The sequence below is a fragment of the Montipora foliosa genome, chromosome 8 (genome assembly GCF_036669935.1).
Source record: "Montipora foliosa isolate CH-2021 chromosome 8, ASM3666993v2, whole genome shotgun sequence".
Lineage (NCBI taxonomy): Eukaryota > Metazoa > Cnidaria > Anthozoa > Scleractinia > Acroporidae > Montipora > Montipora foliosa.
The window spans coordinates 45,679,396-45,691,895 of record NC_090876.1 but is presented as its reverse complement, the minus strand read 5'-3'; the positions used below and the strand labels follow the sequence as shown (position 1 = coordinate 45,691,895).

The 12,500-nt window shown below is 40.4% G+C and overlaps 1 protein-coding gene across 1 annotated transcript in view; it reads left to right on the top strand.

Annotated features, from left to right (window-relative positions):
- Window positions 1–8,944, top strand: part of LOC137967369 (uncharacterized) — a 45,487-nt gene extending 36,543 nt beyond the window's left edge. The window contains exons 14-20 of the mRNA XM_068813905.1: window positions 2,238–2,443; window positions 2,975–3,159; window positions 3,620–4,117; window positions 5,144–5,355; window positions 5,686–5,726; window positions 6,104–6,200; window positions 7,334–8,944. Coding sequence (XP_068670006.1) covers window positions 2,238–2,443; window positions 2,975–3,159; window positions 3,620–4,117; window positions 5,144–5,355; window positions 5,686–5,726; window positions 6,104–6,200; window positions 7,334–7,514 — 1,420 coding nt within the window. The 3' untranslated portion in view covers window positions 7,515–8,944. The remainder of the gene's footprint in view (window positions 1–2,237; window positions 2,444–2,974; window positions 3,160–3,619; window positions 4,118–5,143; window positions 5,356–5,685; window positions 5,727–6,103; window positions 6,201–7,333) is intronic.
- Window positions 8,945–12,500: the final 3,556 nt, after the last annotated feature.

Here is a 12,500-nt window from a genome sequence, read left to right as displayed (position 1 = left end):
GAATCTATTGGCTTAGCGGTAGACTACATTATGAAGGGCAATCCAGATATTAAATTAGGACGGGAAAATCTTACTAAGTTTTTTTTCTTTGCCACTGCCCAAACCCATTTTTCATTTTTGGGTAATTTTTACGATCAAATTGATGGGGTAGCCATGGGCTCCCCGCTTGCTCCTGTATTAGCTAATCTCTTTATGGGTCACCATGAGAAACGCTGGTTAGAGAATTACAATTCAGGTATCGAGTTTTACCGTAGATATGTCGACGACACCTTTGCTTTATTTAATACCGAGCAGGATGCTTTATCTTTCTTTAGTTACATCAACAGCCAGCATCCTAACATCAAGTTTACTATGGAGAAGGAAGAAAACCACAAGCTTCCCTTCTTAGATGTGCTTTTAGATAACCATAGTAATCAGGGCATTATTACCTCGGTTTTCCACAAGAAGACCTACACCGGTCTTCTCACTAATTATTACAGCTTTGTACCTTTTAGTTACAAATTAGGACTAGTACGCACTCTGGTTGACCGAGTATTTAAAATTAATAATACTTGGACTGGTTTTCACTTGGACATAAGCAACCTTACCAAAACATTAAGTAAGAATTTGTTTCCTTCTAGCGTTATCGAGAATGTTGTTAGAAAATTTCTCAACAATTACTTTACCTCCGATTCCTCTCAGAGTGTTGCTCGGAAGGACAATTGTTTGTATTTTAAATTACCGTACATCGGTCCCTTTTCCATCATAACAAAACGCAGAATTAAGAAATTAGTCAACACATTTTGCAGCGACCTGGAAATTAAGTTGGTGTTCACCCCGTTTAAAATTAGGAGTTGGTTTGGGGCGAAGGATCCTATCCCTGCGGGTTTACGATCGCGAGTCATTTACAAGTTTTCATGTGCAGGCTGTAATGCCTGTTATATTGGCGAAACCAATAGACACTTCGCCACTCGCATCCATGAACATCTCGCCTCCGACAAACATTCCCACATATTTAAGCACTTGAGAGGTTCTGAAAATTGTCGCTCCCGGTGTTCAGAAGACTGTTTTAAAATCCTCGACTCTGCTTCCACACGTTTCCAATTGAAAATCAAAGAAGCCATGCATATCCTTTGGGAGCAGCCATCTTTAAATTCCCAAGTCAAACATCTTAATTTATCCCTTTCATACTAATTAGTTTCTTTTCTTAGCTTTAACAGTTTGGTTTTTTCTGTTTTGTTTCGTGGTTGGATGTTTTTATTCTGTTCTCGCCTTCATCCTTAATTATTCATGTTATATCTCACTTTGTTACACTATTTATTGCTCAACTTTAGTTTATTTCTCATTTGTCAACTGACGATGGATGATGTTTCATCCGAAACATGTAATGAATTTCAAAAACATCGTATGGATCATCAAAGCAATAATAATAGTAATAATAAATAATAATGGGTTAACAATCGGAAAAAAAAGGATGAGGAGAAGACCCTGAATTACGGACCCCTTCGTTGGGAACTGAGGCAGTAGTTCCCAGGCTACGATGTGAAGCAATATAACATCATAATGGATGCCCTCGGGGAGTGGTCATGGGAGCTGGATGTCACGTTGTGCGAGCTCGAGGGAGGCAGAAGAACAGACGTACTGCGAAAGATGCAGAGTGCAGTGCTCTCGGGCATGTTGAATATCGCCCGGACTTTCAAGGTTGCAGTCTGAATTAGAAATAGATAGAAAGAGGACCGTACACACAACGCAGCTTTTTAGGATAATTTAATGTATATATACAGAAATATATAGATCTTGCATTGCAATTGAAGTTGTTATTAATTATTTTCTCATTATTCATTTATTTATTTTACTTATTTTTACCCCACGTCTCACAGGTTACGGTTTGCGCCCTATGTAACTTGATTAGAATGTAGCATACAGTTGAATCCTCTGCTATATAATAATAATAATAATAATAATAATAATAATAATAATAATAATAATAATAATAATAATAATGTTGAACTGGCTGCAATGAGACGGTATTTCAAACGAAGCCAATAACTCTAACTTATTAACTAAGTAGCTGAAATTAAATTATTCAGGGTACAGCCACAGACTTTGAACAGTCTATGATTCGACAAGGTTTTTTTTTAGCTTAGTTTCATTGTTAGGCAGTAATATAGACTTTAATGGTCACTCATACTGAAACTATGATTAGCATATATTTACAACGTCTTATAACTTCAGTTGATTGTATGGTCTGTCGGTAGATCTAAGTCTACGATCATCCCTCTGTTACAATGGGAGGTTTGTCCAGACCAGGTTGACTTCAAAGAGGAGATTGGCAATGGTGCTTTTGGTAAAGTTCTAAGAGGCATTTACAGGGAATCACCTGGTATCGAGGTGTTTTGTAAATCTAGGACGCCGGTTGTGGACTTCAAAGAAGGAAAAACAGTCGCTGTTAAGGTGTTGGGGGGTATGTATTCATTCAAACATCCACTCGATCATCATAGTCAATGTCCGTTGCTCGCCGTGCTAAAACCAAAAGAGAGTTTGATTACAAACTAATCAGAGGTTAATAACTTTATCTTAAACCGCCACCCGGTTGGCTTAGTTAGTGCGGCATCGGACCGCTGAGCGGGAGGTCGCGGTTTCAAACCCTAGACCCGGCCGCAAAGCAGGGTCTTAAAATAATTAGTAAGATCATGCTGGCTGTGTGCTGAACTTCTGCTTCAGCTCAGGTGATCGAGTCATTAAGCAGTAACGTAAAACTGGAGGGGAACGTAAAATAACTCACACACTAATGCTCTGCCCTCACACGCATGCTAGGGTTGGGTGGAGGCTGGGCGATGGGCTGACCACCTGTCCCCAAGAGCCTCTAGTGGTTATGGAAACCCGTAAGGATGTGATATGCGCCACTTGACGAACGGTGACGATGATAACGAAGAGGACGACGACGTCGACGATGATGATGATGATGATGATAATGAACTTTATCTTTGCTTAGACAATGAAGATCAAGACGCTAGGAACCAGTTTCTGGAAGAAATTGAACTGATGAAAGCGATCGGTTCTCACAAGAACGTTGTTAGCATGTTGGGCTGTTGTGTTAACTCGGAACCAATTTTTCTACTGCTGGAGTACCTTCCTTACGGAGATCTTCAACATTGGCTCAGAAACAAGAGACGAAAGGTAGAGCATAACAGTAAATCCCAGTTAAACGTAAGGATATTTTCTTTAATGAATACCTTGATTCTACACGCCATGTCTTTCTGAGTAGATGTATAAATATGTAGCCCCTTGCCTAAATTTCTTATATTTACCTGTTGCCGTACATTTCAATTGATCACTGAAATACAGTTGAGGTGGTAATTCCCCTCTTGTCCCTTGCCGGACTGTAAAGGATTGGCAAACTTGCGACACGAGGACATCGCGACACTAGGATATCGCCGAAAATTCATCTATCAACAAAACGTTACGTAGCATCTGCAAATAAAACTACGAATCAGTTAAGGAAAACAAACAGAAAGCAAATGGGATAGTGTGAGACAACTTGTTTAGTTAGTTAGTTAGTTTTGTTTTTGTTGTTTGCTTGCTTTTGTATCTTTCTTGCTTATTTCTTCTTATTGTCATTTTTACTTCGGACTGGTAGAAAAGCTATCAAAAATTCTACGCTGACGACAATGATTTCTTCACACTGGATACTAAGAAGTCAACCCTCATCAACGATGATGAATCAAAAGTACTGCTTGTTGAGGTCCCAGAACAAGGCAAAAATCCTGGAAAGTTCGACGCAAGCGCGTGTGGTGATGGCAACAAATTTGTTGAAGATGGCGAGGAATGCTTGGCTACGGATGCCATTGAGGTGCCCCTTCTCAATGAATGTTGTAACGACTCAGAAGCTAGACTAAAGAATGGTGGGGGCGATGCAACAGCCAGTATCATGGGCAATGAAGATCTTTCCCGAGAGCCCTTACTTGAGGAAGGTCTAACTTCCAGGGATCCTCAAAAGAGGGTGATAAATCAGTATGAGGATCATGCTGGGCTCAAGGCTTCTACTTCTCACAGTAAAGATGACCGCCTGTCTCATGAAGAAAATGTGGCAGCAGAAGACCTTCTTTGTTTTGCATGGCAAATAGCGCGAGGAATGGTAAGTGATTTGGAACCAGGGATACACGTATAACTGAACTAGTAATACATGTCCGTTAGAATACGACGATGAAGTTGCAGGCAAACAAACAAGGACAAGAAGAAGAAGAAGAAGAGCAGAAAAAAGGTTGACGAGACTTAGCCATCGGTACGAAGCAGTTAATAGCTCTTGTGTTGTAATGGTTTGGTCTGGAGTTGTGAGGGAAGGGGAGAGTGGCTATGGCAATTTCCGAACTTCTGTGCAACCAATCCTAGCCGTCGGAGCAAAAAGGATTTGCGATCGACAGTTAAATGGTAATTCGTTAAGAGCAAACTGACCCCAAACTTTTTAAAATAATGTTAACTTTTTTTCTCACCAGTGGCGACCCTGCCTAAAAGAGGTTGCACAAGGTAATCCGAAAATGACCGGGTAGAGGCTTTGTTTTCAGAGTCAACTTGAAGTCCACTGCAACTTCTAAAGAAAAAAAAACTGGGTGGAGACGGTACAGGAGTGGGATGTTTGGAAAACTAACCAGCTTTCCCTCCATTCGAGGTCTTACAATAATTAATTAATCGGGCCATAAAGAACTGAGCCTAGGAATTGGCATTTTTTCCGTTTTGGGGTCTTGAGTTTTCTTTTCTCTTGTTCTCCTTTTATTTTACTTATACTTTCTTAAAAGTTTTATCATTATCAATGTCTGAGCTGTCAAGCGATTTTGCATTTTTTCAAGGAATATGTTTGTAGGGATTCTGTACATATTCACGAAAACAAACCAGACTCGAACATTATAATAAGCTAGGACAATGTACATCCCGTAACAAGAACACACTTGTCTCTTTTCTTTCGTTTAGCGCTAAACGAGAGATGCACTATTTTTGTAGGCTAGGGCTAAAAGGCTATAATGTTAGCTTCCTGTTAACCTATAAAATGTCTGTGATTGTAATACCCGAATAAAAAGGATTTATTTTCTCATAGGAAGTCAAATAAAAACCAATACTTTAATTTACGTTCACTACGGCCACTTATTTTTCTCTATCTCCAAAACAGAGTTACTTATCTAGCAACGGATTCGTTCATCGTGATCTGGCTGCTCGCAACATTCTCCTTGGTGAGGAAAGAGTGGTTAAAATTTCGGATTTTGGACTAATGCGGCACGTTGAGGAAGGCCTTTACACCCTCAAGAAAGGGAAAAAATTGCCCGTTAAGTGGACCGCACCTGAGGCACTCTACAACAGTGAATATACCACGAAAAGTGATGTGTAAGTTTTGTAAACTGGCAGCAAACACATATTAAATGAATGTGATACTCACTAAACAAAACTGCAGCTTCACCACTTATGATCTTTTTGTCCGTCATTTCACGTACAACACTGATACGCAAACTTGGCGAAAGGAACACCATAAGCAAATAATTTTCTTATAGGAAGACAGTCTCTACGAAGGAAGATTTTCTGAAGTTACTTCTGTGTTTCGCAGTATAAAAAGGAGACAGAGTTTGGTTTGATTCTGAAGAACAGCGCACAGCTGCATGGTTATACTATAACGTTCTGCAATAAATAGCTCACGCGCTCTTTTTGTTTTTATTTCAGATGGTCTTTCGGAGTCGTACTCTGGGAACTTTGCACAATGGGTAAACGAAAAAGGCATTAAAAACCCCGAGCTAATACATTTACGGGAACGATTGGCGCAAGACCTTGGTTCCAGTTTAGCCAGAGTGAAATCTGTTGACTTTGCATAAACGCCTTCTGTGGCGCATTTATATCAATTCGGATCTTAGGAGCTTTTAAGGGTTTCCTTTTAGTGCTGGGTACTTTCTTAAAATAGATAATTTTAACTCGGCATGAACTTGTGATTACTGGACTCTTTGGACCATCATAGGAAAATAAAGTTGAAGTGTCATCTCTGGTCAACTCTTTTTCTCTCTGTTTTCCATTCGATTGTAGGATACTTTTACGCATGCGTCCTTGTGTACACGCTTAAGTAACGTTAAGATCCTCTTTTTTTCAGGAGGAAATCCGTACCCTGGAGTTAACAACAAAGAGTTATACAAGCTTCTTAAGACAGGCTATCGAATGGAGAGGCCAGAAACGTGCTCCAATGAGCTGTAAGTAAAGGTGCAAAAGAAACTTTGCAAATGTGGTCAACTTGTTTTATATATAATTGCATTATTAGCAGAACCTGAATGCTTGAGGCTAACAGCAATAACTTTGACAGTTGGCATTTTTGACAACTTAAAAGAGTTGAACGCAGTCCTGGAGTCAGAGGTCTTAATCTCGTTTAAGGTGATTCCCTGGTTTTGCATTGCGCAACCCTACTGGGCATAATTTATTGTGTCATTGGCGCGCGCATTAGCTCGCGCGCATTAGCTGGCGCACATTGATAAAATGGCGGATTTTCATTGACGCCAAGCTAAATCTGTCAAGGAATAGCTATTTTCTTCTGAACAATCACGGTGACCCCCTCCCCCCCCCCCTTTTTAATGGTGTTATGTACCCGTAATGGGTACACGGAAAACATATGTTAAGGAGAAAAAAAAGTTGGATAGTAGAAGTTGTATTATTTATATAAAATGATGTGAAACTGCATTTGGAGCCAGACAGTGAGTTTGATGTAGCGGTCCAATTTTCTTCCAAATTTTTTTGCAAGATCGAGCAATTTGAAATCACTTTGCTGAAAGATTTTAACCCGGAAAAACAGGTAGGCTCAAGTTTTCAATAATATTCAGTTGCTTTTGCTATTTAAGAACATTTTTTCCGCTTGATCAAGTTTCGAACGCTTCTCGCGTAATTCAGTAAAAAACAATAAAAAAGAAATGAATGCAGCGCGAAAACAAGCACGGTGTCCCCATCGTTTTATCGCACTTTTTCAATGTTCTGTGCATGAATATCAATTGTGCCAAGTTTGACAAAAATCTCGATAGTACGTTATTTTCAAGGGAATTACCGTAACATATCAATATACCGGGTACAGTCCTATTGTTTTAGTCACGTGGACCACATTGCCATTTGGTGCTGAAATGCAAATTTGAATAAATAGTTAAATGATGACAACTAGGAAGGCCCACTTGATCAATATGCACTTTTTCAAAACGTTAACCTTATATTTTTGGTGTCCATTTTTCCTAAAGTGTCATAAAGATTTCTAATTTTCTTTATCGAACACCAAACCAATCCAATCCAATCGTAAATCTATAAGGCATCAAAGTAATTACTCAGATTTTTTACCGCTCTTTGCTAGTTTCCAGCTGGTGTCAGAGTGTTGGAAAGAAGAACCCAGCAAGCGGCCGACATTTGACCAGGTTTCGACGTCACTGGAGAAGATGCTCATGGAGGGAACTCCTTACTTGGATTTTGAATTGCTTGATGAATCCAAGGAATATTACAGTGAGAGGCTATCTGAAAATGATGCTACCACCTAGTACAGAATACTAACCAAGCTATCCTCTGCCTTACCTGCTATTATAGCTGTGTTAATTAATTAGTCTAAAGAAAATCTCCGCAAGACACAAAAAAGCACACCAGAAGACACGTAGAGTGCTCAAAATTTGGATGAGTTTTGGAAACAGGAGACAAGTACCGAAAAATACTAACGCGTGTAAATGTAAGAGCAAACCTGGAACAAGTCTTCTGTTTTGTTTCACAAGAAGTTCCGAGTTTGCGCACAAAGTAGCCAATTAAATCATTTTACAATAAGTTTTCTGCAATTTGTTTTCATGAAAAGCATCATGATTATTTTCTCTTTTTGCTTGTTTACACTCGGGACTCAACCCATGTGTATAACAACTTTACCTCTTTTTGTCTTTGACAAACAGGATGTGAGTGATCCGCGACGCCATATATATGGCTTATATGTATTGTAGACGCCGAGACTCAGGTAGCGTTTACACGAACGTGGTTTCATTTGTAAGTTACACGGCACCGATCGAGACCGTAGGCTAAATACCAAAAGTAGAGCGTTTTCAAAACGATACGGTTTCATCTGTCTTGAAACGGCGAAACCGCATCGATTTCAATACGGTTACTGTTTTGGCGCGAAATTTGCATTGTTCGCTTCAAAATGGTGACTTTAGGCCGTATTGCAGCGCTCGCTTTTTCTATCACGACTTTCATTTTTGGCGTGTAGACACTTCCAAACCGCATCGATTTTCACACGGTTTCGAAGTAATGAAACCGTGTCGATGTGAAACCGGGTTTGTGTAAACGCTCCGGCGTCAAAGAGCAAGATTACTTTTTCCGAGGATGTAGCGTTCACGCCGCGGTTGTGTACTTGTAAAACAACGATCTCAAGTCATAACACAATTTTTTGTGTTGGTGCCCCGTCTCTTCCAGAACTGTTCCCCACCTGAACGAACCTACAAAGGGGTGTCAAATTTGCATTCCGAAGGGAATTGTCAGAAAATGTTTGTATATGGTTAAGAGCCCCTGTGAATGGATTGGAGGCCATTAAAAAGTCAGTGGACGTTATCTCTGTCATTGATGGACTTTTAGAAGCGGATGTTTCGCTAAAGATCTGCCATCAGCAGTATTAAACTAGACCAAATGATTAGAATCAACGAAAGCCATTTAGCCTGCGGCGGTGTTATTGAAGATGCACTTTCACGCTACTTTAGAATCACTGTTGAAAGCTGAAAGATTAGTTTGAATGCTTGGTACACGTCGGGATTTTAAGACATATGTGAACTAACATTAAATAACAAAAACCCATGATTTGCTCCTTCAATATCGAAGGGTCATGTGAACCTTTTAGTCTTCAAATGATAAACAATTAGAAAATTTATCAACTTGTAGACTGATTGTTGGAGGAATAAGTCATTTGTGTTGTTATTAAAGTGAATGAGTAAACATTGCATCCAAGGGGCGATTTTAAGCTGTCTTAGCGCGTGATTGTAATAATAACGGCATTGATTGTATTGTGGGACGCGCGGTGGCCTCATGGTCAGTGTGCTCGACTCCGAATCGAGTGGACCGAGTGGTCCGGGTTCGAGTCTTGACCGGGGACATTGTGTTGTGTTCTTGGGGAAGACACTTTACTCTCACGGTGCCTCTCTCCACTCAGGTGTATAAAAGGGTACCGGCGAATTTAATGCTGGAGGTAACCCTGCGATGCACTAGCATCCCATCCAAGTAGGAGTAGAAATACTCGTACGCGTAGTCGCTTCATCCTACAGAAACCGGAGATAAGCGCCTGATGGGCCTTCTAGGCTCGTAGTCGTAGCAGACTTTACCTTACCTACCTACCTACATGATTGTATTAAAGACGAGCTGCTCGCCATTTTTCAACCTTTCATAGTTACATGGTAACGATACCCGCATGCATGCATGCCGACAGGCATTGCGTCCCGCGGAACAACTTTTATATATGAAAATCCTGTCGGAGCTGAAATTCATCCAATCAGTTCGTCACGATAAGCAATGCGAATTTCCATAACAAAAACAAACGGTCAAAAACCCTGTCGGTTGAAGGTGGGCCTTAATTAAAACTATCAGAAATGACTTCAAAAGACAGAGTCAGATAATTTCAAATTAGAGTCCATCGGTCTTCTGTCTGGTGGATCGAATTAAGGGAGTGAGAGGAAAAGGGGATCATAATCCCACGCTTTCCGTACTCTGTTCTCCCGTGCCCTGTTCTCCTTGATGCTCAATGAACAGTTCTTCAGAAAAGCTTACCAGTTGAGCTGAGGCAGACTGACTCTCTCAGTACGTTCCGAGCTGGCTGTGGGCTTTTTTGTTGTGATACTTAATACACGGCACTCACTTAAAGTAGGCTTTTTATCTTATTATAGTAATGTTCTTAGACTTGTAGCCTTGATAGTATTTTAATATTTAAAGTAATGTATGTTTCTCGTCAAATCATTAAAAGTTAAATCAATCAATCAATCACTTTTTCGCCTACCCAGCCTCGATAAATTATTTCTCTCCTACCTCCCACCCTTTTAGATCCCCCCCCCCCCTTCCTCCGGCCTCCCCTCTCCCGCCTCACGTACCCCTTCCATCTCCCCTGTCTCCCCATTTAGGTTTCCAGCTATATGATGAGGGCGTGATGGAATGGAATGCACACCGAGATGGAATGCATATCTATTTTTAGGACGGCTACTGCTGTATTGTGTTTCGTGTACGATCTATGATTTTGCATTAAGCACGAGCAATATTCCTTCATGCAGCTACTTGGCTGTGGTCAAATCAGAAGCGTTGTGGTCATCAGCCTCAATCTGATTGGCTATAATTATATAAAAGCCCATTTCCGAGTTGCTGTTTGCCTTGGTTTCGAAATGAGTGGTGTGATTCCATGCAAATCAAACTCATCATTTAAATCGTTTAGTACCGACTCGTTTGGAACCCGAGGCAAACAGCAACTCGGTAATGGGCCATTTGGCGGACCCATATTCTAAAGTTAGATAATACTGTAAACTGAGGGTCAGAGAGATCGCCGGACACTTCTGGAATATGGACTTCGGAAATGGGCCCACGCCCAGACAGAGAAAAATCCCTTCTCGTTCTTATTAGGGACTTGAAGATCCACGAAGGCAACGTTCCGACGAAAACGTCAACGGATTCAAAATATAACTTTGCAGTATCGTAAGACATTGGCTACAATTCCGTCTCGTTCACGGCGCACAACACGGGCGAAGTATCTTAAGAATGAAAGGTTCACATTTCACATTCTCAAAATTGTTGTCAAAACCTCAAATTTGGTGATTTCACGTCGTTCTTATACATTTTCCCGCTAAAGTATGTGCTGAAATGCATGCCACATGTGCAGCGCGATTATTTTTCTACTTTTAACCAATTATATTATTGCTTTGGGGCGTTGTCGTTACTGTAGCCGTCGTTGTTCCCCGGGCGTTGTTCCTTACAGTAAACTCTCCATTGGTATCATTAGTTTGTTTGGATCAATCTGACACACCCGTTTTGTTAATCACTAGAAAGCATTAAGTGTAACGTGAACCGATGGAATGAAAGAGAAATTTAGGGTAGGATTTCTAACTTCTATTCCTTATATTCCTATTTGATTCGGAACGCATCCTCAGCATCACGTTTAAGTGAAATTGCAAACGATAAACGGCAGGCTTCTGTTTCTTATAGAAGCTTGAAAATTCTCTTATCCGACCCGATGGTTTGCAACCAATCTCTATACTAGAGACACAGATAACAATGGTGTAATATGCAATTGCTAGTGGACGAACAAAAGGAGTTCATGAGAGTTAACGAGGACGGGAAACATTCCTCGATATCCGTGAAAAACAGGGAGAATGAGCTCATATGAAACAAGGGTCAGGAGCACCCAACGTCAATTTTCGGAAAATTTCTGTTCGGAAGACGATTTGAGATCTAGAACTTTCGGAACATTTGTAGTAAAGTTTCTTGCTTGCCTGTCCTAGGATTTTCGAACATCTAAAACGTGACATGGTATAATTGCTCATTCTTAACGGATATTTACCCTAATAAGGTCACCTAGAATTTTCGGGAGCCTTTTTTCTGGCTGAAATTTTCGAAAAGGTAAGTTTTGATCACTAGACTTTCAGCTAGGGAATACGAACAGGTCAAAAAATTTTAGGGGATAAAAATATGCCTATATCTACCGTTTAAATACTAAAATACGTTTAACAATGCTATGTTAAGTGGTTTTGAACTACATTCTCGTTGGGTGCCCCTGAAGGGTTATTTGAATTTTTTTTTGGAAAATCAAAAATTTCAACTTAACAAATCGAAAGTGGTTCAGCGCTGTCTGTACTCTTATCGACAATTAACGATACTCGTCATCACAGTGGTGAAAATGTTGTGGACTCGTGCGCCTCGTTAGTCCACAACAAATTTTGACCACCGTGATGACGAATATCGTTGTCGATAAGAGTACAGGCAACGCCAAAGAAAGCGTTTATTTCAGAGGGTGACGAAAATCGTGGCACAAAGGAGCAAGCGTTGTCTATAAATTTCTCGCAATATGATTGGTTTATTTCCCAAAATGGGCCTTCGGGATTGGCTATTACATTGCTTGACAAATTGACGCGAGCGTAACGCGTAAAGTGGACATGGATTTGCGGTCGAGTTTGCAGTAGGCGGTTCAAGTTCTGACCGCTGGATACCCTTCTTGCGGTTAAAGATATTTCACCCCTGTTTCAAATTCTGTAGCACCTCACGTTAAATTAAACCTATAAGTTATGTTTTTTAATGAACTAACACATTTTTGCTGATCATTTGCACATTCTTGAGGACGCTAGCTTGGTTGAATTAAAACATGTAAAGTAAAGGAATAATCCAACATGACACGCTTTTTTCCGCCAAATGCCGGACCTTATGCTTAAGTCTATTTTTGCCAGTGCGCACACGGCAATCCGCTAACGGCTAACCGCGTTTCGAAGTTTGTGGTGGACTTTTAAAACCTGATACTGAATTTCGGAAACTTT